This window comes from Megascapheus bottae, chromosome 29 (assembly GCF_031878675.1).
Source record: "Megascapheus bottae isolate mThoBot1 chromosome 29, mThoBot2.hap1, whole genome shotgun sequence".
NCBI classification, from domain to species: Eukaryota; Metazoa; Chordata; class Mammalia; order Rodentia; family Geomyidae; genus Megascapheus; species Megascapheus bottae.
Genome location: NC_143537.1, coordinates 5,346,588 through 5,373,594, shown reverse-complemented (window position 1 = coordinate 5,373,594; position 27,007 = coordinate 5,346,588). Strand labels below are relative to the sequence as shown.

At 50.2% G+C, this 27,007-nt stretch overlaps 1 protein-coding gene across 1 annotated transcript in view; it reads right to left on the bottom strand.

The window, feature by feature from the left end:
• Positions 1-26,114, bottom strand: part of Pwwp2a (PWWP domain containing 2A) — a 28,708-nt gene extending 2,594 nt beyond the window's left edge. Inside the window, exons 1-2 of the mRNA XM_090321256.1 lie at positions 25,469-26,114; positions 8,864-10,420 (exon numbers count right to left, since the gene is read on the bottom strand). Of these exons, the coding sequence (XP_090177382.1) occupies positions 8,878-10,420; positions 25,469-26,061 (2,136 nt within the window). The 5' untranslated portion in view covers positions 26,062-26,114 and the 3' untranslated portion in view covers positions 8,864-8,877. The remainder of the gene's footprint in view (positions 1-8,863; positions 10,421-25,468) is intronic.
• Between the last annotated feature and the right edge of the window lie 893 nt (positions 26,115-27,007).

Sequence of the window (27,007 nt, the reverse complement as noted above, 5' to 3'; positions counted from 1 at the left end):
GATGTGGAAATATTTTTAAAGCAATTAAAGCTGGGTGTCAGTAGCTCACTGCTGTAATCCTAGTCACTCAAGAGGCTGAGATCTGAGGATCAAGGTTCAAAGCCAGCCCAGGCACTTAAGTCCATGAGACTCTTATTTCCAATTAACTGCTAGAAAAACAGGAAGTGGGGCTTGGTTCAAGGGTAGGGAGGTAGCCTAGAGCTGCCCAGGCCTAGGGGTAGGGCATTTGGCTTGAGCTGAAGAGCTCCAGGACAGTGCCCAGACCAAGTTCAAGCGCCATGACCCCCCACAAAAAAAAGGGCAATTAAATACATTATCACCACATTTAATTGCCAGCACCTATAGTTTTTCTGGCCTTACACGGGCACCAAGTGTTCTGAGATCAGTGTGAGTTCACCATCCTAGGGCTTCAACTTAGGCGCTGAGCTACAGCCCAGACTGGCTTCAAAACCATGATCCTCGGATCTCGGCCTCCAGTGACTAGAATTACAGACTCAACCCCTTGGCGTCTGGGTCACATATCTTACACATAGTGTCTTAGTCACTGTCAGGTGAATGGAACAGGACAAAGATGACAAAGAGTGAACACATCTGTGCGTGGAGTTCTGCAGCAGACAGCTCCCGCCAAAAGCAGCTTCCCCGCCTCCATGCGGCACGCCCCGATCCCAACGGCAACGAAAACACGGAGAAAGCCCCACTCGCCTGGCCACCTAGCCTAGCCCCTTTGCGTGGTCGCTCAATGGCACGACGCCCTCTTGGCTCTGTGCCAGGGCTCAAGACAGATAGACCTGCCCGCTTCCCTGTGACATCAGGGCTGCGGCCTGGATCCACAGTGGTCCATCAGACAGCGTGAGGGAGCAGCAGGACCCGCACTGCCTGATGTAAATAGCTGCCATTTGTTGAGACCTATGGTAGAAAAAACCAAGTTAACAAAAACAGCGCAGTCTTTTTTTTTTTTTAAGTCCATCCCTTTGAAGCCAATTCATTTTACAGGGGAAAAAAAAACACAAAACAGTTGAATTTTCTTAAGCATAACGTGGCAGGCAGCTCCACAAATGTGCAGTTTGGGGAGAGGACAGGAGGCGGTGCAGACACCACCTATGGCCAGCAGAGGGCACTCTCCCCGCAGGAGGGCACAGCGGGCTTGCATGGTGGAAGCGGCCCTGCTAGAACTCAAATGGCAAAGTCCAAGCAACCCCGTGTCTCCTGGCTCCGCTCCTGTCCCTGTCAAAAAAAACGCCTACTACCTCACCACCTCTACTGGCCTTGCTGGGGCTTCCTGGTCTCCCTGTCCATATGACATCATGAACTCCAGGAGTTCGAATACTGCATACCTGAAATGAAGGACTGCTGCTTTAAGGCTTCCTTTTAAACACATTGGCTTCTTTGCCTACTCCTTAGCTTTAAGTACAATGATGATAAATTCGTCTTATCCTAGCATTGATCAGGTTATAGTCAATCCTTTAAAAATTCTAAATAATGGCCGGGTGTTTGGCCTAGTGGTAGAGTGCTGGCTTAGCATGCACAAAGACCCGGGTTTCGACTCCTCGGGACTACATACACAGAAAAAGCCAGAAATGGTGCTGTGGCTCAAGTAGCAGGGCACTAGCCTTGAGAAAAAAGCCCAAGGACAGTGCCCAGGCCCTGAGTTCAAGCTCCAGGACTGGGGGAAAAAAAAAAAAAGAATTCTAAATCACAGCCAGGCATGGTGGTAGACACCTGTAATCCTAGCTACTCATGGGAGCTGCTCAGAGTAGCTGAGATCAGGATCAAGGTTCAAAGCCAGCATGGCACAAAAGGACCTGAGACTCTTCAAGTAACTTCTAGAAGTGGGGCTTGGCTCCAGGGTAGGGCAGTAGCCTTGAGCTGAAGAGCTCAGGGACAGCGCCCAGGCTGAGTTCAAGCCCCATGACCCACCAAAGAAAAAGAAAATCTAAATCTCCTCTAGTCAGGAGGCTGAGCTCATCTCCAGTTAACCACTACCCCCCCTCAAAAACCAGAAATGGTAATATGGCTCAATGGTAGAGCACTACCTTGAGCACACAGAGGCACAGGGATGGCGTCTAGGTCCTGAGTTCAAACCCCACAATGGACCCCCCCCCCAAAAAAAAAAAGTCTAAACCAGCCAGGGGCCAGTGGCTCTTGTCTATAATCCTACTTACTCAGGAGGCTGAGAGCTGAGGATTGCCTATGAGACTCGCATCTCTAAACACCAGAAAATTCCAAGTAGCACTGTGGCTCTGAGTGGTGGAGCCCTAGCCTTGAGAAGAAAAAGCTCAGGGACAGCGCTCAGGCCCTGTGTTCGATTCCCACGGCCAACAACAACAACAAAATTGAATTAAAAAGGCCAAACGAATCTCCAGTTCTTACCTCTTGCCCAACTACGGATGACAGAACTAACTAACACCCGTGAGCCACACTGAAGGGCAGCTGAGGTCCTCGGATGGACCGGTGAGGGCTCCATCCCCTGGGCCGGGAGGAAGGGTGTGCCATGGGCATGTGCATGGTCCCCTCAGGACCTCCCAGTCTCACTCTGGGAATCCAGAGCAGAGTGGGAATCTCGTGATACTGAGACCCCGCTGCAGTGACCACCGAGGCTGCGCAGGCCCTGCGCCCCGCATTCCTGCAGTGCTTCACCTCACAACTACCCACCCTGACCCCCATCCCCACGTGACCACACTGCTGCTCAGAGCCGACCCCAGCCAGGCAGGTTTAGAACCGAGCACTGACTGCTCTCTAGAGCCAGGACTTCCAACCACAAGCCCACAAAGCCAGAGAGCCATTCTCTGGTGAAAGCTTGCCCTGGCTCGGGCCCACTGCCCAGCACACTCTCAGCCCAGGCCCGGCCCTGGGCCTCTGTAGTACTAGAACCCCAAGGTTCCAAGGTATTGTCGAGGTAAAGGAAAGAACACTGGGACAGAAGACATGGTCCAAAAGGAAGTCATTTTTCTAAAAAGAAAAACGCTGTGGAAATGCACTGTGCATAATTACAAGCAAATGATGGACGACGTCAAAGCGTGCAGCTCTCAGATCTGAACTCAGTCAGCTTGCCAGGCAGCCTCGCCATCTCCAGCCCATCCCCGGCCCACCGTTTTTCCTTTTGTTCACACGAGACCTGCTATAGGAGTGTGTTGTTGCGGACGGCACGCAGGACGCCACGCAGATTCAGGCACAGGCTGGAGCCACCAACCGTGGGACCCTTCAAAACCACTCCAGAAATGCACGAGAGCCTACCATCTACCATCTCCTTTCCGTCACCCCCCCAACGACAACAACACTTCTCAATTTCAACATTTCTCAGAGATGAAAGGCACTGAAATCTGACTTAGTCCCAAGATGAATGGCATCATATAAAAACTGGTGTTTCCTACAAAGTTTGGCACAGAAGGGGACCTTGGAGTTCAGCAATAGCACATCATTATGTTAGTCACTTCTGCGTGCAGACACGAAAAATGAGAGTGATTCCGAGAGGGGCCACACAGTTGGGTGGTGTGCCCCATACTTACCTGGACAAGCAATCTAGTTCCAGCATTAAAGTCACCGTTTGGGTAGTCATAAGTACCTCTAAAAACAGACAAATAGGCGCCGGGCACAGGGAACGGCTCACGCCTGTCATCCTAGCTACTCAGGAGGCTGAGATCTGAGAATCGAGGTTCAAAGCCAGCCCAGGCACTAAAGACCATGAGACTCTTACCTCCAATTAACCACCAGAAAACTGGAAGTGGCTCTAGGGGTAGGGCGGTAGCCTTGAGATGAAGAACTCAGGGACCGTGTCCAGACCTAGAGTTCAAGCCCCATGACCAACAAAAATAAGAAACAGAAAAGAATTATTTTTAAAGTGGCATAATTACTAGAAGGGAACAGTTTAAAGTGGGACCCGCTGTTGTTACTTTGGTTGCTAGTGGCGGTGGCTAGGCTTTTTTGCTCATGGCCAGCACTCATGCCTGGCAGCACCTACAGCTCCAGGCTAGCTGGAGGCTGGCTAATTAGAGGTAAGAGTTTCATGGGCTTTCCTGCCAGGCTGGCTTCAAACCATGATCCTAACGAGTTCAGTCTCCTTGAGGGGCCAGGACTGCAGGCGCCAGCCACCAGCAGCAGGCTCTAAAACCTCTCAAGTGCATGCGGCAACGCTAACTCACATAAACCCGTCATGAAGGGTTCTGCATGTGGAGAGGCCCAGGAGGAAGCAGGGACACCTCACAGCTTCCCTTCCAGACACTTCCACCACAAACTGGACCTGAGAAGCTCGCAGCTTCTCAAGAGGCTGAGGACTGCGTGCTGAAAACAGCCCAGCAGGAAAGTCCACGAGAGATCTCCAATTGGTCAAAATAAATCATCGCATCTGTGGCTCAAATGGCAGAGCACTGACCTTGAGCACAAAAGCTAAGGGACGGCACTCAAACTCTGTGTCCAAGCCCCGCAATCAACACAAAAACAACAAAAGAAAAAGCCATTATTGGGGCTGGGAGTCTGGCCTAGTGGTTAAAGTGCTTGCCTAGCATGCATGAAGACCCGGGTTCGATTCTTCGGTGCCACATACATAGAAAAAAGCCGGAAGTGGTGCTGAGGCTCAAGTGGTAGTCTCTAGCCTTGAGAAAGTCCAAGGACAGTGCTCAGGCCCTGAGCTCAAGCCCAGGACTGGCAAAAAAAAAAAAAAAAAAAAAAAAAGCCATTATTTTCTGATCTTAGTGTTGATTATCCACAATAAAGAAACCAAAAATATCCTGCAAAATTGTCAACCGAGGCCAGGCACCAGTGATTCACACCTTTAATCCTAGCTACTCCAGAGGCTGAGCTTTGAGTTCCAAACCAAGAAACATCATGGCTGGCCACTGACCTCTCATCCTTCACACCTGCCTGCCAGAACGAACGCTTCCTGGCTCACACTTGAGATTCAGGCAGGAATGCCTATGAGACTCCTACTCACAGAAAAAGCTGGGAAGAGGCGCTGTGGCTCAGCTGGTAGAGGGCTAGCCTTGAGAAAAAGGAGCTTGAAGGACGAGCTTGAAGGACAGCACCCAGGCCCAAGGACCACAAAGAGAGAAAGATAAATCATCTCCTATCTGTATTAAACCTCCTGTTCATTTCTTCACTGCTTAAGTCTTATGCATCTTTGCCAGATGAAGGAGTGAATGAATGCACTAAGTGCCTGTCAGCCAATTCAGTACCAGATAGGAGACACACGTCCCATTTGCTTTCTTCTACAGTTGGCAGCACAGCCACCCCAGGACAGTTCTGAATTCCAGGCATTTTGGTAATAGTTTGGTAGCTGTGATAGCAGTACAATTCCAAAGCAAAATTTGTCCATATTTGGAAATTCATTCTGGAGGCCATCACTAGACATAAATCTTGGAATTAAAGCGTCAGCTTTTTCTAGACACTTGCCAATCTGCTGCAAACACCATGCAGCATGCACTGCAGGGCATTTACAACTTCAACAGGAAACCTAATTTTAAGTTCCAACTCTTTTTTTTTTTTCGCCAGTCCTGGGCTTGAGCTGAGGACCTGAGCACTGTCCTTGGACTTTCTCAAGACTAGAGCTCTGTCAGTTGAGCCACAGGACCACTTTCTGGCTTTTTTCTATGTATGTGGTACCGGGTCTTCGTGCGTGCTAGGCAAGCACTCTACCACTAGGCCAAACTCCCGGTCCCAGTATCTTCTTTTTTTAAGTACAAGCTTCCATAAACAGAATCCATTAAATAAGACTTGCTGATCTTTAGTTCATCTTACTGCCTACTCTTGTCTGCTCTACTCAGTACTCATCTGCAGATACTGTTGCGAAGTTTCCTCAACATTTAAGTCTTCTATAACCACCAAGCCCTTCTACAGACTTCCCGCTCATGAATCCCAGTCTCCCAGCTACCTCCAGACAGCCTCATAGGTCCGGTAAGCAGCCTCACCAGTAAGGCCAGTTCCCCACCCGCTAGACAGCTTTCCCGGCCTCTAAGTTCTGACTTCCCACAGCTCTTGCACTGCTGCCTTGGCTTTACCACTTCCCTAGTCCATGGTCTTCACCTAGCTCTATGCAAGAGGAAAAAAACACCCTGTGGGTTATCACCATACAAAATGTGCCTTCTATTAATTTCAAGGAAAAAACAAATCTTAAGTGATAAAACTACCCAATTCATCTTTATCTCTACCTGCAGTAGATACTGGACAAAATTGTCTAGCTACAAAGTTTTCACTTGAGCCAGGTGCTGGCTGATGCTCACGACTGTAAACCTAGCTAACTCAGGAGGCTGAGATTTGAGGATCGAGGTTCAAAGCTAGACTGGGCACAAAAGTCAAGACTCTTATCTGCAATTAACCACCAGAAAACTGGAAGTGGAGCTGTGGCTCCAATGGTAGAACCCTAGCCTTGAGCAAAAGAGCTCAGGGACCACACCCAGGCTCTGAGTTCAAGCCCCCGGACCATCCCAGCCCACTCTGCCTGCAATACACTAGTGTATACAGTGATTGGGCTAGTGTTTAGAACATGCATTGAAGATTAGAGATTATTTAAAACTTGTTTCCCTACTGAAATGAGGTGCAAGTTTAACAGGAAGGAGCACATAGCACAGTTAATTCACACAAACTTGTGGTTATACTTCTACCTTTTCCTTGAAGGTAGAACTACAAAAGTGACTTGTCAAACGGGTTATCACTATGCAAATCGGGCAAGCTTCAAACGCACCAGCAGTGCTGACACTACAGGCACACACAGCTACATTCTGTTGAAAGTTGCTTTTGAGCCCCCACAAACGTATTTTCTTTTACCCCCATGGCTTCTGAAATGACCTAACTCTGGCTTTTGACACAAACGCATACTTACCAAAGCACCTGACTGTATTAGCAGTCTCCATGTTAAAGCCACTACCACGGTAAAAACCTGCCCATACCACCACAGAAAGCCTCAAATCAGTCAGGTGACTTCAATCTCCTTCAACTTCCTAACTTCAGTGAGCAAATTCAATCATCTGAAAGATACTCAAAATAATAATAAAAATGTGCTGAAGATTCTTCCCTCAGAAGCCGTGTATCACACTAGGCCTTCTTTCAATCCATTAGAACCAGTGACTTTAAAAGTTTCTGTTTGCAGGAAAGAATATGTTCAAGCGAAACATTTTTATTGTGTGTTTATTAAAATCAAAAAGCATTGATTGAGTTCCCCACAGAAAATTCTATACGTGGGTGCTGGCACTGGAGTTGGCACGCAGGGCCTGGGCTGTCACTTTGGCTTTTTTGCTCAAGGTCCGTGCTCTACCATGGGAGCCACGCCACCCACCAGTTCCAATTCTAGGTGTTTTAAGCCAAGTCCAGCTTAAGGGAGTGGTCAAAATAAAACTATGGGTTTCCAGCCTGCATTTTTTAATTTCACAGTAATGGATCTTTCAACTTGCATTACTAAGGAATGCAATTGTAGTGCGATTAGTAATGCCGCTGCATACTTTTAAGTGGCAACTTGAAATCATCTGCCATGTAGGAGATACAAAAGGTCTGAAGCAGTTTAAATTGGGCTGATAAACTGGCCACCCTGGGCAAAAGACGGAGCAAAACCTGCTGACTGAGTAAGGAACCACATCTCCAGGGTAGATGGGTGATATGGCCGCCAGCTAGGTCACTGGCTCCTGAAATGGTGACGCCAGGGCACCGCACGCAGAGGGCCTGCGCTTTCCCTGCCCCACGAAGCAAACTCCACGGTGTATGGCTGAGAGAGACAAAGCCACAGTTCGGTGAGCGGGGAGACGCGCTCTCCGCTGGCGCTGCCCACCGCAGGCAGAGCCCAGTGCTAGCCTGTCCTTTCTAAACACTGTCACCAAGAACGGTTTTCTCCCATCTTGAAATTTGTCAAAGCTTTTTGAGAAACACACACAAATAATTTGGATTTAGTTGATTTTATTTACAATATTTGTTTTCTTCTTTTGTTTTGGTTTTGGTTTGCTGTTTAGTTTTTTTACATTTCAGAGCATCACACAATTACACGGTTTTCTGACCTGCAAACAGATATCTTAAATGGAATTCCCTTTTAAAATGATCAAATGAGGTTAACATTCAAATGTAACAATTACTCATATCAATTCCCAAAGTGTAGTTTACTAGGACATCGTCTACCAGAAAATTTGACCACAGTTAGCAGTGTGGGTGGTGAAGGAAACCTGTCTAACTCCCCACCCGAGCGTGGAAACGTTACCCACACCAAAGAAAGGGAGGGCTCAGACCTGTCTCGAATTTAGGAACCTGACAGGACAGAGTCCACCCCGAGGCAGCACGGTCCGGCGAGCGCCCCAGGCCAACCTTCCCCCATCAAGCCCGGAGAGAGGCTGTGTCTGCGGTCAGTAAACGGCCCCTGCTAGACCAGCGCGCCAGCCCCGCAGACACCCAGACGTGCAACCCAGCTCGCACAGGCACGGGCAGTGACTCCACAGGACGGGGACGGGCGTGCGCACACGCGCATACACACACGCACACATGTACGCACACATGTGCACACACACGCGTACACACACGCGCACAAGCGCATACACACACACACACCCAGATACACATGAGGCCGTGGTCTTAGGCCTTGAGATGATTCCTACACTGTAGAGAAGTCACCACCGTCACCACCGTCACCGTCACCACCACCACCACCACCACCAGCAGCAGCAGCAGCAGCAGCAGCAGCAGCAGCAGCAGCAGGGCCGCGGTCTCCGCCCCCTCCAGACAAGTGGACTGGACTCCGGCGGCCTGGGCGCTCAGGCCTCCCCCTGGGCAGAGCCAGCCCGGCGAGGGCGGGTCCGCTCGCTCCGGGCCGGGCCGGGCGGCCCAGGCTCCCGCGTGGACACCGTCCCTACCTCGCCCGGCCGGCCGGCCCGGGCGCCTCCCCGCGGTGCTTGCCTACCTTACCGTCCTCGGTCACGTTTCAAACTGGGTCAAGAGAGCCCGCACTTCGGGGGTGAGCTGCTCGGCGGCCGCGGCCGCCTCCGCGACGGCCTTGCGGTACAGGCCCTTTCTCTTCTTATGAAAGCGGGACTGGAAGCTGTCTAGGAAGGGGGAGAGCTGCGAGAGCGCGAGGGAGGAGGTGGTGGGAGACCCGAACCAGGCGAGGCGCGCCTCCTGGCGGGCCAGCAGCCCGTCCTCTCGGCGGCTCACAGTGATGGTGAGGACCCGGGCCGGCCACCAGGGGAAGCCACACATCTTGGCCCACACAATGTCCCCTACACACAGGGTCCTGCCATCGGGCGAGACGCACTTAGAGACGTTTTTGGAAAAGATTTTCATTTTCAAGGAATGACTGCGCTTCCTCTCTTCCCTTGAGGAGGAGGCGGCGGCGGGGGGCGCGCGCCGGCCGCCGGGAGGGAAGGCCAGGCTCTCGGAGGAGCTACCCTCCGAGTTGCAGGATCGCAGGTCATCCGCGCTATCAAGGCTACACACGGAAGCACTGCACGAGTCGGCCGGCTTTGGGTTTAGGGCCAGGTACACAGAGAGATCGCCTCGGCTGCCCCTCGCGCCCAGCGTCTGCGCTGCGTCCCGGCCCCGGGCCTCGGCGCTCTCACCTGCTGCGCGCGTGGAGGAGCAGCGGGCCGGCGGCTTGGGGCCCAGCTTGCCGCTGCGCACGCGCTCCAGCCCGGTCTTGAGGGAAGAGTCGTTCTCCTCGTTGCGGTAGCGCTGCGGTTTTAAGCGCACGCGGGGCGGCAGGGCGCCCGCGCCGGGGCTCTGGTAGCGCCGGGCGAGGTGCCCCTTGGAGTGGGCGCTCCGGGACGCGGACGGGGGCTCACTGGGCTTCTTCTGCGCCTTCTCTTTGGCCATTTTCAGGACGTCCCGGGCTTTGGCGTGGTCCATGTTCTTGCTCTGTAGGACCTTGGAGGCGCCGGCCTGCGCGGGCACGCGCACCACCCTGGCCCGCCCGGGCCCGGCCAGGCCCGGGACCTTCACCACGGCGGAGGCGGAGGCGGCCCCGCGCCGCGCGCCCTCGGCGGTGGCGGCAGCGGCGCCGGCGGCGGCGGCGGGGCCCTTGGCGTCCACCTTGGGCTCGCCCTTGAGCTTCTTGCCCACGGCGGCCGCGGCCTCGCCCCGGCGCTTGCGGTCCTCGCCGCCGCCCCCGCCGCCGCGCGCCTCCTTCTTGTCGGCGGCCGCCGCCACGCTGTTCTTGCACTTCTCGCAGAGCACCTGGCGCGGCCGCAGGCGGATGGCGTTCAGGAGGGAGGTGGGCTCCTCGCGGAACAGCTTCCGCTTGGGCCGCTTGATCTTGCGCGGCGGCGGCTGAGGTAGGGCCTGGTTGTAGGTGTCCCGGATGAAGAGCGGGGGCGGGTACGGCGCGCCCTCGTGGAAGAGCGGCGGCGGCTTGGACGTCCACAGCCCCGCGGGCGCCGGGCCCAGCTCCGGGCCGGGCGCCTCGGCCCGCTCCTTGGGGTCCCGCTTGGGGAACACGGTCACCGGGATGCCGTGGGGCCCGAACCTGCGGGGCGGGGGGGGGGGGGGGGGAGAGACAGAGGGAAGAGAGGCCGTGAGTGGTCCCGCGCGTGCTCCTCCTGCCCCCACGCCTCATCGCCGTCCCATCTTCCACAGTTCCACCCCACCCTTCACCGCCGAGCCCCCGAGGCTGCGAGCGAGGCGCCCGGGATGCGCCTGGGCGCCGGTGCCAGGGCGCAGGCGCAGACGCTCGCGCAGGCGCACGCCGTGGCCTGTGAGGGTGCAGCCTTTCCAGCACACCTAACGGCAGCCACACCTACATCGATCCCAGCACTCAGGAGGGTGGGGATACTGGGATTGGGCACCCACCCGTGCCAGGAACCAAGTCCCTGGCCCCACCTCCGAAGAACCTGGCTGCAGGGCACTGCAAGGCCCTGAGACAAACCAGCAGGAAAAGAGCCTGCCCTTCGCCCGGGTCTGGCTTGCTCGGGTCAGAAAAGTGCTCTTTCACTCGGGCTGCAGCGGAGGCCTGCACGCTTTGGGCAGTAACCTTCCGCTGCGCGGCCGGGTAGGACAAGCTGGGTCCTGTGGAGCTTGGCTGAGCAGACACCACTACTTCTGTGCCCACATCTACCCACTGCTAACAGAGAGGCCCTCCCTCTTTTTCTTTTTCTTTTTTTGTGGGTCATGGGGCTTGAACTCGGCCTGGGCGCTGTCCCTGGGCTCTTCAGCTCAAGGCTACCGCCCTATCCTTGAGCCAAGCCCCACTTCCCATTTTTCTAGAGGTTAAATGAAGAAAAGTCTCAGGTCTTTTTGTGCCCAGGCTGGCTTTGAACCTTGATCCTCGGATCTCCTGAATAGCTAGGATTATGGGCATGAGCCATCCCACCTGGCCCTCTTATTCTTTTTTATTTTTATTTTTTTGCCAGTCCTGAGGCTTGAACTCAACGCCTAAGCACTGCCCTTGGACTTTCTCAAGGCTAGAGCTCTACCACTTGCGCCTCAGCACCACTTCCGGCTTTTTCTATACATGTGGTTACCGAGGAATACAACCCTGCCCTTTGGGCATACTAGGCAAGCACTCTACCACTAGGCCAAACTCCTGGCCCCAAGGCCCTCTTATTCTTAACAGGAATAACTAAACCATGGTGAAGGCTTGGTTTGATTTTTTCTTTTTCAAGACATGGTCTTCTTGAGCTCCCGGGCTGCCTCGCAAGTACTGGGGTTGCTGGCCCATGTGGCCGCCGCAGTGTGCACCTTACCATAGGACACTGCACAGTAGTCTTTGCCATCCCAACTCTACTTTCCACAAAAAGGATTCAGGTAACTCTTGAAAAACACATCAAAAATGCTATAGCATTTCTCTTGGTTAAAATTTACTTTGTTTCAGGCCAGGAGTTTGGCCCAGTGTTAAGAGTGCTTGCCTAGCATGCACAAAGACCACATCCATAGAAAAAGCCAGAAGTGGTAGAGTTCTAGCTTTGAGAAAGTCCAAGGACAGTGCTCGGGCCCTGAGCTCAAGCCCAGAATTGGCAAAAAAAAACAAACTTTGTTTCAGGAAATTTCAATTATTTTAGTCCCCACAGGGTTCTCTTCATCTCTAACTTGTATTCTCAGTGTCAGATAGTTACTTTAAAGCAGGCAGATCAAGTTGTGGAATCTGAAGTTCAGCAAAACATGACTACCTCACACCTGGACTGGTTTTTCCTTTGCCCTTCCCTCATAAACAGAAACACTCGAGGGCTAAGGGTTCTGTTTCGCAGGCTTGAGGATCACTCCTGGAGCCTCATCTTGAGTGCTGTTACAAGGGAGCACTTGGCTGTATGAATGCATACAAACTGTAGGTGATAAGGAGATAGAGTTGCTTTTTTTTTTTTTAAAGGAATCAAAATGGCAGCTTTGGATAGTGGTTTGCAAAACACAAAAGTAATTTTAAAAGACTACTTGCCAATCACACATGAAGCCCTGAGTTTGACTGATTCCTCACTACCACCAACACAGAAAAGGCTGCAAGTGGCACTGTAGCTCAAGTGATAAAGTGCTAACCTTAAGCAAAAGTTCAGGGACAGTGCCCAGGCCCTGGGTTCAAACCCCAGGATTGGTGTGGGGGAGGGGGGAATCCTTATGGAACTAGAGAGCAAAGAAAGGGTGAATGTGGTCAAAGTGGTGTGTTTGCACAGGAGAATAAAAGAACTGAACTTGTTGAAATCACTCTTTGAAGCAGGGGAGGAAAGGAGATGGCTTATAAAAGGGAGAATTTGATCAGGAAACAATGTATGCCTCTATGATACAATGAAACCCTCCCGGTACAACAAAGGTACATACTAAACACTTTCTTTAATATTAAGAGATGTAGTTCCTTATAGTTACAGGGTACAAGTCCAGCATTGTCTTCCTGGACTAGAAGGAGGCACGTTTTTTTAAGGGAACACTACTCAGCATTTACAAAGACACACAACATAAAACATCCTCACTCATCCAGGAAGATAAATTCGAGAGCAAGGGTTCACTGGCTACACTCCATTATGGTAATCCTGCCAGCACCCCGGCAGAGACTGGCAGTGTAAACCATTCCCCTAGGCTCACTGACCCCTGCAGCGTGCAGAAGAACCACAGTAAGGAAGTGCAATCAAAGGCTGTTCCTAATTCTCCAAGGTAGTGCTAACATGCTCAAACGTTCAAAAGCTACTAACCTATGAAAACAACGGGGAAGTACTTACCTCTAAAAGCCTAACTTCTCTAGCCAGTCCCGAAATCTTCATCACAAAGCCCTGGAGGAGGGTTTGCAAATGCAGACTTCTAGATTCTGTCCTAACTCCAAGCTCCCAGATTCCACAAGGAACCCAGGGTAGGAATTTGCAGCACGCGTTCACTCTACTTTTCTTTAGACAGACTTGGGCAGGGCTCAGTGGAACTTCAGTGATCAAGTCCATAGATGAAAGGCTTGGCTCAACCTAAACTTCACCCAAGTACTCCACACTCCAAGAGCTGACTGATAGGGTCTGCTTTCTTTCTCCTCCTTTCTTAGCCACTCGTTTTGAAGCAGGATTCCTGGGAGATGCATTTCTCATCCCAACACTTAATTTTTGCCTGGCAGGATGTAGGCCATCCTGAGAAAAATGCTTCCCCAAAACCTAAGTTACCCCATCCTCCCCCCCAGAACACAGACAATAGGATGCCTTCCTTATCTCAAGGATAAGAATCTGTTCCATGAAAGGTCCCTTTCTAGCCTAGAAAGAATGCCCAAAACATCTAGAATTGTTGACTCTAGCAGTGATTAGAGCAAAGATAAACTCCTATCTTTGCATAAGGCCCCAGGCCCTCACAACACAAAATACACGGACGGAGGCCAAAGAGCTGTCTCTGTGTCTGTGTCTCTCTCCCTCTCGCTCCCTCCCCTCTCCCCCCCTCCTCTAAGGCACCCACACTGGTATAGTTTTTCCCACTTTGGTCTGCTTGCTTGCTTACTCAATAAAGCTCTGCCAAGTTATCTTACCCATTACTTGTCCAGAAATTCTTATTCTGGGACCGGAGTCAAGGACCCAAAGTGAGGAGTCCCTACTTTTAGAGGGATACTCCACAACCCTCATGTGGTGACAATTTGAAATGTATCCATTTCCACTCATTTTTACCCACTACAGAACAACTATAGAGGGACAATTCCATGACAGGACACTGAGCGTGTGAAGGGCTCTGGCAATTTTTTTTAATATACATGCACACATACACACACACACAACAAATTTACCAAGTATTGTTTGCACTTTTTGTTTTTTATTGTTGTGGGGTTTTTTTGTTTTTCTGCCAGTAACAGGGCTTGAACTCAAGAGCCAGGAGCTGTAGTTCAAGTGAGCCTTGAGCACAAAAGCTCATACACAGCACTCAGACCCTGAGTTCAAGACCCCGGACAGGCACATACAAAAAAGTCTGGCTGGGCGCGGTGGCTCATGCCTGTAATCCTAGCTAGCTATTCAGGAGGCTGAGATCTGAGTGTCACAGTTCAAACCTAGCTTGGACACTAAAGTCTGTGAGACTCTTATCTCCAATTAACCTCTAGAAAATGAGGTGTGGTGGCTCACAGTTGAAATCCTCTAGAGAATCAAAAGTGGTGCTGTGGCTCAAGGGGTAGGGTGGGAGCCTTGAGCTGAAGAGCTCTAGGACAGCACCCAGGCCCAGAGTTCAAGTCCCACTACTGACAAAAAAAAAAATCTAATATTTGGGTTCTATTCAAGAAGACTGACTTTTACTGATAAATTAACTTGGCCAAATGAAGGGGCCTTGATTTGAAGGGGCCTCATAAAGTTATGGCATTTGCTCAAGATTCCTAGTGTTATATATCAGCACTACACTTTCATGTGCATCATTTCCCAGGGCGAAGTTGCCAAACTGTCCAAATTCTTTTCCAAAGGAAAATACCAAGACAGTAACTGAAATGTTTACCAACACCCACTTTTTTTTTCCCCGCCAGTCTTGGAGTTTGAACTCAGGAACTGAGCACTGTCCTTGGGCTTTCTCAAGGCTAGAGCTCCACCACTTGAGCCACAGCACCACTTCGGCTTTTTCCTATGAAGGTGGTACTGAGGAATCAACACAGGTCTTCATGCATGCTAGGCAAGCACTCTCCCACTAGGCCAAACTCCCGGCCCCAACAACCACCCATTTTAAGCCAGACATATTTCTAATTTGTGCTTCTTACTGTTAAAAGTTTTATTTTTCTTTTGTTTTGGCGTGACCTCAGGGCCCAGGCACTCTTTCTGAGCTTCCTTTGCTCAAGGCTGGCATTCTGCTGCTTGAGCCACAGTGTAACCTCCAGCTCTTTCTGTGTATGTGGTACTAAGAAACTGAACTGCCTGCCACATGCATGGCCTCTGATCTACCATAGGGTCTGGAGGGAGCATGCGAGGTCCTCTCAGTGTTTTCCAGGCCAAGCTTCCTGCCCACGTGCTAGTACTCTTCAGCAGATCCCAAACCCCTGGTTCTCTGAACATGAAATAGGAACCTGTAGACCTGAACTTATAGGTAGTGGTGAATGCTGTATCTTTTTTGTAGGATTATCTGAATATTGGATATCAGTTAACTAAGTTTATCTTTATTTAAGGTATAAAGTTATCAAGATGACTCTACAAACCATTTCTAGGCAGATTTACTATAAAAACAATTAATACATAAATGATACTTGCTAGAACAACTTTCAGGGGCCAAGAATGACCAATGAAGCTCACAGCTAACAGTCATGAGACCCTGGATTTTTATCCCTAGCAACCCCACAAACAAAATACTTAGTGAATCTATAAACATCACCTTTTTTCTGGGGGGTCGTTCATGGAGCTTGAACTCTGGGCCTAGACACTATCTCTGAGTTCTTCAGCTCAAGGCTAGTGCTCTACCACTCTGAGACTCAGCACCACTTCTGGTTTTCTGGTAGTTAACTGGAGATAAGACTCCTGGACTTTCATGCCTGTGCTGGCTTTGAACTATAAGTCTCAGATCTCAGCCTCCTGAGTAGCTAGGACTACAAGCATGAGTCATGGGCACCAGGCCTCTAGATATATATATATATATATATTTTTTTTTTTTTTTTTTTTTTTTTTTTTTGCCTGTCCCAGGCCTTGCACTCAGGGCAGTCTTTGTGAATGTTAGGCAAGCACTCTACCACTAGGCTAAACTCCCGGCTAGAATAATACTTTTCTACCACTCAAACATACATGCTTTTCATTGAACTCTTGTCTAGGTAGATATACATTAAAAAACAAAATGTGGAGACGGGAGTATGTCCTAGTGGTAGAGTACTCACCTATATGCATGAAGCCCTGGGTTCGATTCCTCGGTACCACATACACATAAAAAGCTGGAAGTGGTGCTGTGGCTCAAGTGGTAGAGCACTATATCCTTGAGCAAAAAAAAAAAAAAAAAGCTCAGGACAGTAGCCCAGACCCTGAGTTCAAGCCCTAGACTGCCCCCTCCCAAAAAAAGTGCCTTCCCACACTTCTCCTCTTGTTGTCCACCCTCAATACTTTTTCTTCCATTCCCCCACCCCCAGCTACCTTCTTTCCAGTCCACAAGCTTGACAGGCAGTCACTCCATACCCCTCCATGGAGGATATAACCCAGTTCCCCCAGGAGTGCCCTCAGCTGAGCCATATACGTATATTCTCTCTCTCTTTCTCCCTGGAGCTTTACTTCAGGGCCTAGGTACTATGAAGATATTATACACTCCAGTCCTAAATTGAAGCAAAATCAGAGAAAGGCCTCCAACTTCCATACTTCCCTCTAGCTCTATGTAACAGATATTTACGGGAGAAGGAAAAACAACTTGAAAGGAAAATGTTGGAAAACTGCAAATCAGAGGAAGGACCTTTGACCAGCTCCTGCATTGAAAGCTACATTGGCTGTGGAAGAAGAATCTGAGCTTAGGAAATAAATGAACAAATATTGAGGACTAAAAATCAGAATGGTGTCTTCAGTCTACTGCTGAAAAATTTCTGGAAGGAAAAAAATAAAAGACTTACCTCAAGAATAAGAAAAGCAAGCCAGAGGGAGCGGTAGTTCACACCTATAATCCTAGCTACTCAGGAGGCTGAGATCTGAGGATCAAGGTTCAAAGCCAGCTGGGGCACAAAAGTACCTGAGACTCTTATCTCCAATTGATGTCTAGAAAATAGGAAGTAGAGCAGGCTTGGCTCAAGGGTAGGGTGGTAGCCTTGAGCTGAAGAGCTCAAGGACAGCAGCTCCCAGGCTGAGTTCAAGCCCCAAGACCCACACACACACAAAAAAAAAAGTGGCCTGGGAGTTTGGCCTAGTGGTAGAGTGCTTGCCTAGCAGGCACAAAGACCCAGGTTCAATTCCTCAGCACCGCATACATAGAAAAAAGCCAGAAGTGGTGCTGCAGCTCAAGTGGTAGAGCTCTAGCCTTGAGAAAGTCCAAGGACAGTGCTCAGGCTGGGCACAAAAGACTGAGAGATTCATCTCCAATTAATCACTAGAAAATGGGAAGTGGGACTGTGGCTCAGGGGTAGGACGGTAGGCTTGAGCTGAAGAGCTCAGAGGGGAGTGCCCAGGACCAGAGTTCAAGCCCCATGACCCACAAAAAAATAAATAAAATCACTATTAATGACAAGAATTCCCTGTGCTTCAAATCATTTCAAAAAAGAAATTAGTATTTTAAAGTATTAAGTTGGAGCTGGGTGCCAGTGGCTCACATCTGTAATCCTAGCTACTCAGGAGAATGAATTCTGAGGATCACAGTTCAAAGTTGGCCTAGTCAAGGAAGTGCATGAAACTTACTAATTTCCCAAAAGCCCAAAAGCCAGAATCAGAGCTGTGCCTTACATGGCAGAACACCAGCTTGAACACAAAAGCTCAGGAACAGTACCCAAATCTAAGTTCAAACCCTAGAATCTGCATACATATGTACATATACAAACACTCACTCACACACAAGGTTATCATATTAGACTGAGAATACCCAAGATGTACAAGATATGCTCATATATGCAAGATCCTGAATTTGTTCTCTGGCACACACACCGTATAAGCTTGCTTTTTCCTTTTCGGGCACTGTCCCTGTGCATCTTTTGCTCAAGGCTAGCACTCTATCACTTTGAGCCATAACTCCATTTCCAGTTTTCTGGTGGTTAACTGAACCTAAAAGTCTCATGGACTTTCCTGCCCCTGCCCTGGCTGGCTTTGAACCGAGATTCTCTGATCTTAGCCTCCTGAGTAGCTAGAATTACAAGTGTCAGCCACCAGCTCCCAGTTACAGTATAATAAACCTTAAATGCAGTTTATATCAATTTCTACACAACCACTAAGCAGGTGTGTACAAAAACTAGGTTTTCAGTACTCTGGAGGCTAAGAAAGCTAAGGCATCAAGATCTTACTTTTGAGACCAGCTACCTGATCTACAAAACAAGATCCCATTTCATAAATAAAAGTTCTATGCCTCTAACCTTACCCACATTCTTTGCAAAGCATTTTAAAGATGCATATTCTGCTGTGGGTCACAGTAGCACACAACTGAGGTCAACAGGACACTAAAGGGAACTCCCATGACTCTAGGAGCTATTGTTACATTCTTCCCAATTCCAACACTTGGTATCTATTTCACAAAATAGTGATACTATGTAATGTCAAACAAGATACTTAAGATACATTATCACATCAACTAGTACAGTATCACTATGTCTTGTTTATTTTGTTATTATCTGTGGTACTGCAGGCTGAACCCAGGGTTCACCACATTAAACATGCACTGGACTACAGAGCCTGGGCATGAAAGACCATGAGACTTTTATCTCCAATTAACTACCAGAAAACCAGAAGTGGTGCTGTGGCTCCAAGTGGCAGAGCGCTACCCTTGAACTGAAGAGCTCAGGGACAGTGCCCAGGCCAGAGTTCATGGCATTCCCCCCCCCTCAAAAAAAAAAGGAACAGGTGTCAGGCCAGACACTGATGGCTCACTGAAGGCTGAGATCTGAGGATCTTGGTTCAAAGTCAACCCTGGGCAGAGAAATCCATGAGCTTCTTTCTCCCATTCACCAGCAAAACTCAATAAGGATTTACATACATGTCTCAGAGGAGAGCCAGCTGTGAAAGGGGAAAAAAAGAAAAGAAAATCAAAGAACAAGGCCCCTGAGTTCAAGTCCTGTTATCAACACACACACACACACACACACACACACACACACACACACACACACACACACACACACACACACACACAGAGGGAGAAAAGAGCGAGCCCACGTGCTGGGGCTCACGCCTGTAATCCTAACTACTCAGGAAGCTGAGATCTGAGGATCAAGGTTCAAAGCCAGCCCAGGCACAAAAGTACCTGAGACTCTTTATCTCCAATTAACCTCTAGAAAATGGGAAGTGGGGCTTGGCTCACAGGTAGGGCAGTAGCCTAGAGATGAAGAGCTCAGGGACAGCACCCAGGCCGAGTTCAAGCCCCATAACCCACCAAAAAAAAAAGCAAGCAAGCAAGCAAGCAAGCAAGCAGGTCACCAGGCCTAGTTCCCTATATTCATGCTACAGCTAAGAAAACAAAGCCAGCACAAAGAAGACAAGTGACCTTCCACATGCTTTTCTGTGGATCCTGTAAAGACAGGCTCCACAATTCAGAACTCTCCAAGTTTTAAGAAGCATATGGGGGCCACAAGTTTGGCCTAGTGGTAGAGTGCTTGCCTGGGATTCACAAAGATCCAAGTTCAATTCCTTCGTACCACATACATAGAAAAAGCCAGAAGTGGTGATGTGGCTCACGTGGTAGAGAGAAAGCCAGAAGACAGTGCTCAGGCTCTGAGTTTAAGCCCCAGAACTAGCAAAAAAAAAACAAAAAACAAACCCACAGTCAGAAAGAAAAAGGAGTTTGAACATCAATGACAGACTTTAAGGTCCCAGAAGAACCTTTAAACAATCTTCTAGAATATTTCATTTGCACAGCACAGAGTAACAGTAGAAAAAGCTAAGTTGTAGGTACATGTTTATTAGCATACATGACACCCCAGACTTGATGACCTAGCCTACACAATGTCTACACAGTATTCAAATTACTTAACCCCCAGTAAATTCCTTTTAAAATAACCATCCAAAAGAAGGACAAGGTCAATGGTAAGCAAACTATTCCCCAAATCAGACAACTCCTGATTTCACTTTTGTAGATACCTATAACATTTTTGCACTTTTATTTAAAACATATTTGAATTTTCCAAGGAAATGTACTCTTTTTCTCTTTTTTTGCCAGTCCTGGGATTTGGACTCAGGGTCTGAGCACTGTCCTTGGACTTTCTCAAGGCTAGAGCTCTACCTCTTGGAGTCACAGCACCACATTCGGCTTTTTCTACATATGTAGTACCAAGGAATCGAACCCTGGACTTCATATATGCTAGGTAAGCACTCTACCACTAAGGGAAACTCCTGGTACCCAAAATATACTTATATTAAAAAAAATTAAAAATTACTAATGTAAGCCTGGCATGAATGGTTCACAGCTCTAATTCTAGGTACTCAGGAGGCTGAGATCTGAGGATTGAAGTTCAAAAACAGTCCAGGCAGGAAAGCCTATGAGACTTATCTCCCAATTAACCATCAGAAAACCAGAAGTACAGCTACAGCTCAAAGTGGCAGAACACTACACTTGAGTGAAAAGGCTCAGGGACAATACCCAGGCGGAGTTCAAGCTCCACAACCCACAAAAAGAAAGAAAAAAATCATTAATGAAGCCCAACCACACCTCTATAATCCTGCTACTCAACAGATAGATGTATGAGGATCACAGTTTGAAGCCAGCCCAGGCAGAAAAGACAAAGACCATTAACTACCAGAAAATGGAGCTGTGGCTCAAGTGGTGGAACACTGGGGCTTAAGCCAAAAAGCTACGCGCCAGGCCCTAGTTACAGTGGAGTGTATGCACACAGTTTTATGCTAGGCACTGGTGGGCGGCTCACGACAGCGGTCCTAGCTATTCAGAAGGCTGAGATCTGAGGATTACAATGTGAAGCCACATCAGGTTTTCAAATCCAAGAGACCGTTATATTTAGTCAAATCAAGGCTCGTACCTCCAGTTAGCCAGCAAAGGCCAAAAATGTAACTGCGTAACTCAAGTGGTAGTAGCAGAGCACTAGCTGTGAGCAGGAAATCTTAGGTGCAGAAGTCCTGAGTTCCAAACCCTGTCCTTGCTGGTCGCGGTGGCTCATGCCTGTAATCCTAGCTACTCAGGAGTCTGAGATCTGAGGATCAAGGTTCAAAGCCAGTCGGGCACTAAAAGACCTGAGAATCTTCAATTAACCTCTAGGAAACGAGAAGTGGGACTAGGCTCAAGGGTAGGGAGGTAGCCTTGAGCTGAAGAGTTCAAGGACAACGCCCAGGCCAAGTTCAAGCCCCATGACCCACCAAAAAAACCCAAAAAAACCTGTCCTTGCACTCCCCTCACCAAAAAAAAAAAAACAAACAAACAAGAAAGGCACACACACATTGACAATAATCATCTCAAAGGCAAAAGCAAAAGCAAAACCTCACAGCAGAGGTGTCTGTCCTTGAATATTCAAGCTAAAGAAGTGGAGTCTCCAGGCAGCACGGCTATAAACTTACTACTAAAGAAATCTGTTTGGGCTGGACTCACATCTTCAATCCTGTCTACTTAAAGAGGACTGTAGCTCAACGACAGCCCAGGTGCAGACGTCCTTAAAACTCATCTCTGAAGTAACCAGCAAAGATCCAGCTAGAGGCATGACTCAAGTAATCAAATACCAGCCAGCCTAGCATGCTAAGCTCATAATATCACAGACTTTAAAAAATAGAAAAATAAGCCGGGTGCCGGTGGCTCATGCCTGTAACCCTAGCTACTCAGGAGGCTGAGATCTGAGGATCGTGGTTCAAAGTCAGCCCAATCACCCAACTCCATGAGACTCTTCCCTCCAATTAACTACCAGAAACCCACAAGTGGCTCGGTGGCTCAACAGGTAGAGCAACAGCCTACAGAGTTGGAGCCCCAGAACCCACAGAAAAATTAATTAAATTTTTAAAATGTGGGAATGTGGCTTACTGGTAGAGTGCTTGCCTGGCAGGCATGAAGCCCTGGGTTCAATTCCTTAGTACCACATAAACAAAAAAGCCAGAAGTAGAGCTGTGGCTCAAGTAGTAGAGTGCTAGCCCTGAGCAAAAGACATTCAGGGAAAGTGCCCAAGCCCTGAGTTTAAGCCCCAGGACTGGCCAAAAAAAAATCTTTTGCTACAAAAGTCAAGATTTTCTGTATTATCGCACATGGCCACTCAAGTTGAATAGCACTAAATCTTAGAAATACACAATTCTTTACGTTTTGCTTATAAGAAAACTCGAGTCCAACTTTAATATGACCAAAGAAAAAGATCATAAGTTTGAGGATCCAATAAACTTGTTTGAATCCATACTTTGCCACTTGTGAATGAACTGGTAAATTAAATAAACTTCAATTTCCTGCTGTATCAATGAAAAATACCACCAGTTATAAAGACTAATGCAAGTGGTACAATATCTGACACAAAATAAGGACCTAATCGAAAACTTTTGTTATTTTTACCTAGAGGAATAATTCAATGGCCAATTCAAACAGGACACAAAATATTTTTCCAGTGCCTAATGGCCAGTATGGAGTCCTAGCCAGGTACCACCTATGCGAAGTCCTGTGGAGCCAGAGACACAGTTCAGAGGTAGACCACTGCTTGCCCGGGATCTCATCTACTCAGGAGGCTGAGGTAGGAAAGACACAGTAATGGCTTCACCTCAACCTGGGAAACCTAAGGAGTCCTGATCTCTTTACATAAAAAATAAAAAAAACTCTTCTAGAGGTGAGAATGGTGGCCCACACCTGTAATCCCAGCTACTCAGGAGACTGAGATCTGAGGATCACAGTTCCAAGCCAGCCCAGACACCAAAGACCCTCGGATTCTAATTTTCAATTGACCACTAGAAAACCAGAAGGGGCGCTATGGCTCAAGGGGTAGGGCTCCTCACTTCCCTTGAGCTGAGGAGCTCAGGAACAATTCCCAGCTGCAAGGATAGGGTGGTAGCCTTGAGCTGAAGAGCTCAGGGACAGTGCCCAGGCCCAGAGTTTAAGCACCATGACAAAAAAAAAAGACAAAAAAAAAAACCTCCTCCAACAATAGAAATCAGTTTACAAAAACTATTTGTTAGCAAGACAGAGCAAAATTCAAAACTCAAAATCCCAATACTCTACCAAAGAAAGAATCTGTAAAAACAAACACTAATTTAATGAGTGAAAATCAACTGTTTTATTTTAAACTAACTACTGTATTTGTTTCATTCAAGTCCTAGGCTGGAGGCAGAGCATCTACCTAGCAGCACAAGGCCTTGAATACAAAGCCCAAGTGTTGATCAAAAAAATAAAATAAAATAAAAAGCAAGCATCTCCAAAGAGGAGATCACTATGCTTTCCATTTCCAGAAAACTTACCTGGCTGCACCCTTCTTTTGCAGATTTGAAATCCAGATTCTCACAGACATTGGCTTCCTCTTCTGTTTGTTTCAACAGCATAGTATACACACTGTTATCTCTCTCACTATTAAAACTGCCACTATTGGCCGGGAGTTTGGCCTAGTGGTTAAAGTGCTTGCCTAGCATGCATGAAGACCTGGGTTCGATTCCTCGGTACCACATACATAGAAAAAAGCCGGAAGTGGTGCTGAGGCTCAAGTGGTAGAGCTCTATCCTTGAGAAAGTCCAAGGACAGTGCTCAGGCCCTGACCTCAAGCCCAGGACTGGCAAAAAAAAAAAAAAAAAAAAACTGCCACTATTAGCCAGGCACCAATGTCTCACACCTGTAGTCCTAGAGCTAGCTACACAGGAGGTCCAGATCTGAGTATCGAAGTTCAAAGCCAGCCAAAGCAGTACTCTGAGTACATAAGACTCATCTCCAATAAACTACCCAAAAAGCGTGTTAGCCTTGAGCAAAAGGAGCTCAGGAACAGCAGTCAGGCCCCAAGTTCAAGCCCCAGAATTGGCACACGCGCACACACACACAATTAGTAAGTATACTTGTCTTATTCTGCTTCCTCACTGTGAAAACATGCAAAAAATAAAAAAATAAAAACTAGTGCAAAGTTACTTTAAGAACTTCAAGATTAAGTCTGGCAGATGGCTCACAACTGTAACTCAAGGGGCTGAGATCTGAAGATCTCAGTTCAAAGCTAGCTGAGGCAGGAAAGTCTGTGAAACTCACATCTCCAATTAACTACCAAAAAAGTAGAAGCTGTAGTTCAAGTGGTAGAGTGCTAATTGAGCAAAATAATACAGGAACAGCACCCAGGCCCTGCATTCAAGCCCCACTACCACCAGAAAGAGAAGGAAGAAAGGACAAATTCCAGGCCCTCAGTTCAATCCCCAGTGGAGCCTGGGAGGAAGGGAGAGAGAGAAGGTGGGACAGAGGGAAGGGAGGGGGGCAGGTGGACAAGCAATCAATGGATCAAGTGAAAGAGTGCTACCTAGGGAGCTCCTCAAGAAGCTGAGCTATGAGGAAGGATCATGGTCCACAGCTAGCCCAGACAGGAAAGTAAGTCTGTGATACTCTCATACTCTCATATCCAGCAAACTACTTGGAAAAGGCCAGAAATGGTGCTGTGGGTCAATGGAAGAGCGCTAGCCTTGAGCACAAAGAGGCTCAGAGACATCAACCAGATGAGTGTAAGCCTCAGGACCAGCAAAAAAAAAAAAAAAAAAAAAGAAGAAGAAAAAGAAAGAAAGAAAGAAAGAAAGAAACGCCTAAGAGACTTTACCTAGGTCCTGAGTTCAAGCCCGGACCTGACATGTGTGCGCACATGCCGACATGTGCACACCCAACCTCCAGAGTAAACACCACCAGAACAACTAGAAAGGCTACCTTTGCGTGCCAGTACCGGGGCTTGAACTCGAGCCCCAGCTCTAGCCCAGCTTTACTCCACTCGGGGTAGTGGCTCCACCACTGGAGCTGCGCCTCTGGTGGGAACCACTTCCTTCTTTTCCCTCGACCCCCACACTGCAGGATGAATTTTAAGAGGGGGTTTCCCACACCCCATACTTTTTCCTGTTGCCCCGAGGGGGTCGGGCATGGAGACGTGAACAGAGACGGGAAACATCCTCAGTGTTAAAAGCCATTTCCAAACAGGTGAGGGAGACACCCTCAAGAGTGTGTGTGTGCGCGTGTGTGTGTGTGCGTGTGCGCAGGGGGGGAGGGGGGCTGTTGCTCCAAACAGAAAGGGGGAGGAGAGCCATGAATGGGAGCCTCTGAACTTCCTATCTGCAAAGAGAGAATTAAAAAGGTTAAGCTGGACCACTCCTCTCCGGACTGCAGACTGCGGAGAGCTCCCCTCGCGGCTCCCCTCCTCCCCTCCCCCGAAGCGCAGCCGCCGGTCCACACTGCCAAGGTTTCAGGGAAGAACAAGTTTCTGGCGCTGAGGACGCACCCACGGGGTGCACGAACACGCGCCCCCGAGTCCCCCGCGACCGCCCCCCTCCCGGGTGACAGGGACTCCCTGCGGAGCCCCCGCACGCGGCCACCGCTTCCGGGACGCCGGGCGGCGACGCGCGCGGGCCCGCGGGGCGCTCGGCGGCGGGCGCGGTACCTTTTGGACAGGTCCATGAGGACCCCGGAGAAGAGCTTGTCCCCGCGGCGGAACGACACGACGAGCGCGTCCTCGATGATGTGGTCCAGCGTGACCCGCACCTCGGCGCCCGGGATCAGCTGCGCCACGGCGCCGCCCCCGCCCGCCGGCGGCACCAGCGCGGGCGCCGCGGCGGGCACGGCGGCGGGCATCGCGGCGGGCGGCCGCGGCGTCTCCTCGCGCTCCTCACGAGCCGGCGGCGGCGGCGGCGGCGGCGGCGCCGGGGACCGCGAGGGGAGGCCCGGCCCTTCCTGAGGCGCGGCCCCCGCCGCCTCCGCCGCCGCCGCCCGAGCCGCCGGCTTCTCCTCCGCCTCCAGCTCCGGCCTTGCCGCCTCCGGGCTCCGGGCCGGCTCCCCCGGCGGCGGCGGCGGCGGCGGCAGCGGCTGCGCGTCGGCCTCGCCCGCGGGCACCGCCGCCTCGGGAGCCGTGACCGGGAGGGGGTCCGTGCCGGCCTCGCTGCCGGGGATGGGCTCCAGCTCCGGCTCGGCCTCGCCGGCACCCCCCTCCCCGGGGGACGCCGCGGTCGCTGCCGCCTCTGCAGCCACGGCCGCCATTTTCTTCCTGGCTTCACCCTCCTTCCACTCGGGCGGCGGCGGCGGCGGCGGCGGCGGCGAGGACGGTGGCGGTGGCGGCGGCGACGACGGCGGCGGCGGCGGCAGCGCTGCTCGGTTCCCTAGGCCTTCCCCTCCCTCCCGCTAACAGTTTTGTCCCGCCCCCTCCCTGATGCTCGTTATTGGCACCGCGCCATTGGCTCCGTTCTACACCCCTCCCGTCCCGGCGCTATGCCACTGGTCAGTCTGGGACGTCCATCATCCGATCCGTCCAGCCCTCTCATGTAGAGTAGGAACTTCTCATTGGCCAGATGAGTTGTCAACTGTTGTCTCCGAGAGCTGGACTCCAGGGGGCGGGCCCAAAAGGGGCGGGGAAAGCTACAGAAGGCGGAGCGGTGCACGTATTCCCTGTTGCTATTGGCTGTCAGGGCGGACGGCGTTGGCTGGTTGGCTGGCGCCCCTGCCTGTTATCAGCCTGGCCCTCGGAAGTGGGAGAACAGAAGGAATCACGTGTGTGGTAACCCGTTCTTTCAAAGGCGACCGGAGGGAGGAGTAACGGGAGGAGGCAGGAGGGGCACCACTTCCCAGGAGCCCCCGCGCGGGCGGCCTTAGAATAAATGTTATTTCTAGGCGCGGACCTGCCGGCGGCCGCGGGTGGGCCCGGCCGGCCCCGGCGGGGAGGAGGGCGCGGGACGGCCCTTCTCGGGAACAAAGGATTTCCACCTCCGCCTTGGAGGAACTCGCCGATCCCCAGGAAGAGGAGGAGGAGGAGGATCCGAGAGGGCCCCCGGCACCCGCGCTCCCCGCGGCCCGCGGTTCGAAGCCAGCCCCGGGCAGGATCGCCACTGCACCACCGGGAGGCCGGAGGGGTGGCCTGGACCCGCTCAAAAAATAAATAAATAAAAATAAAAACATCATCGACGGAGGGGACCGCGTGCCCGCTGGCGAG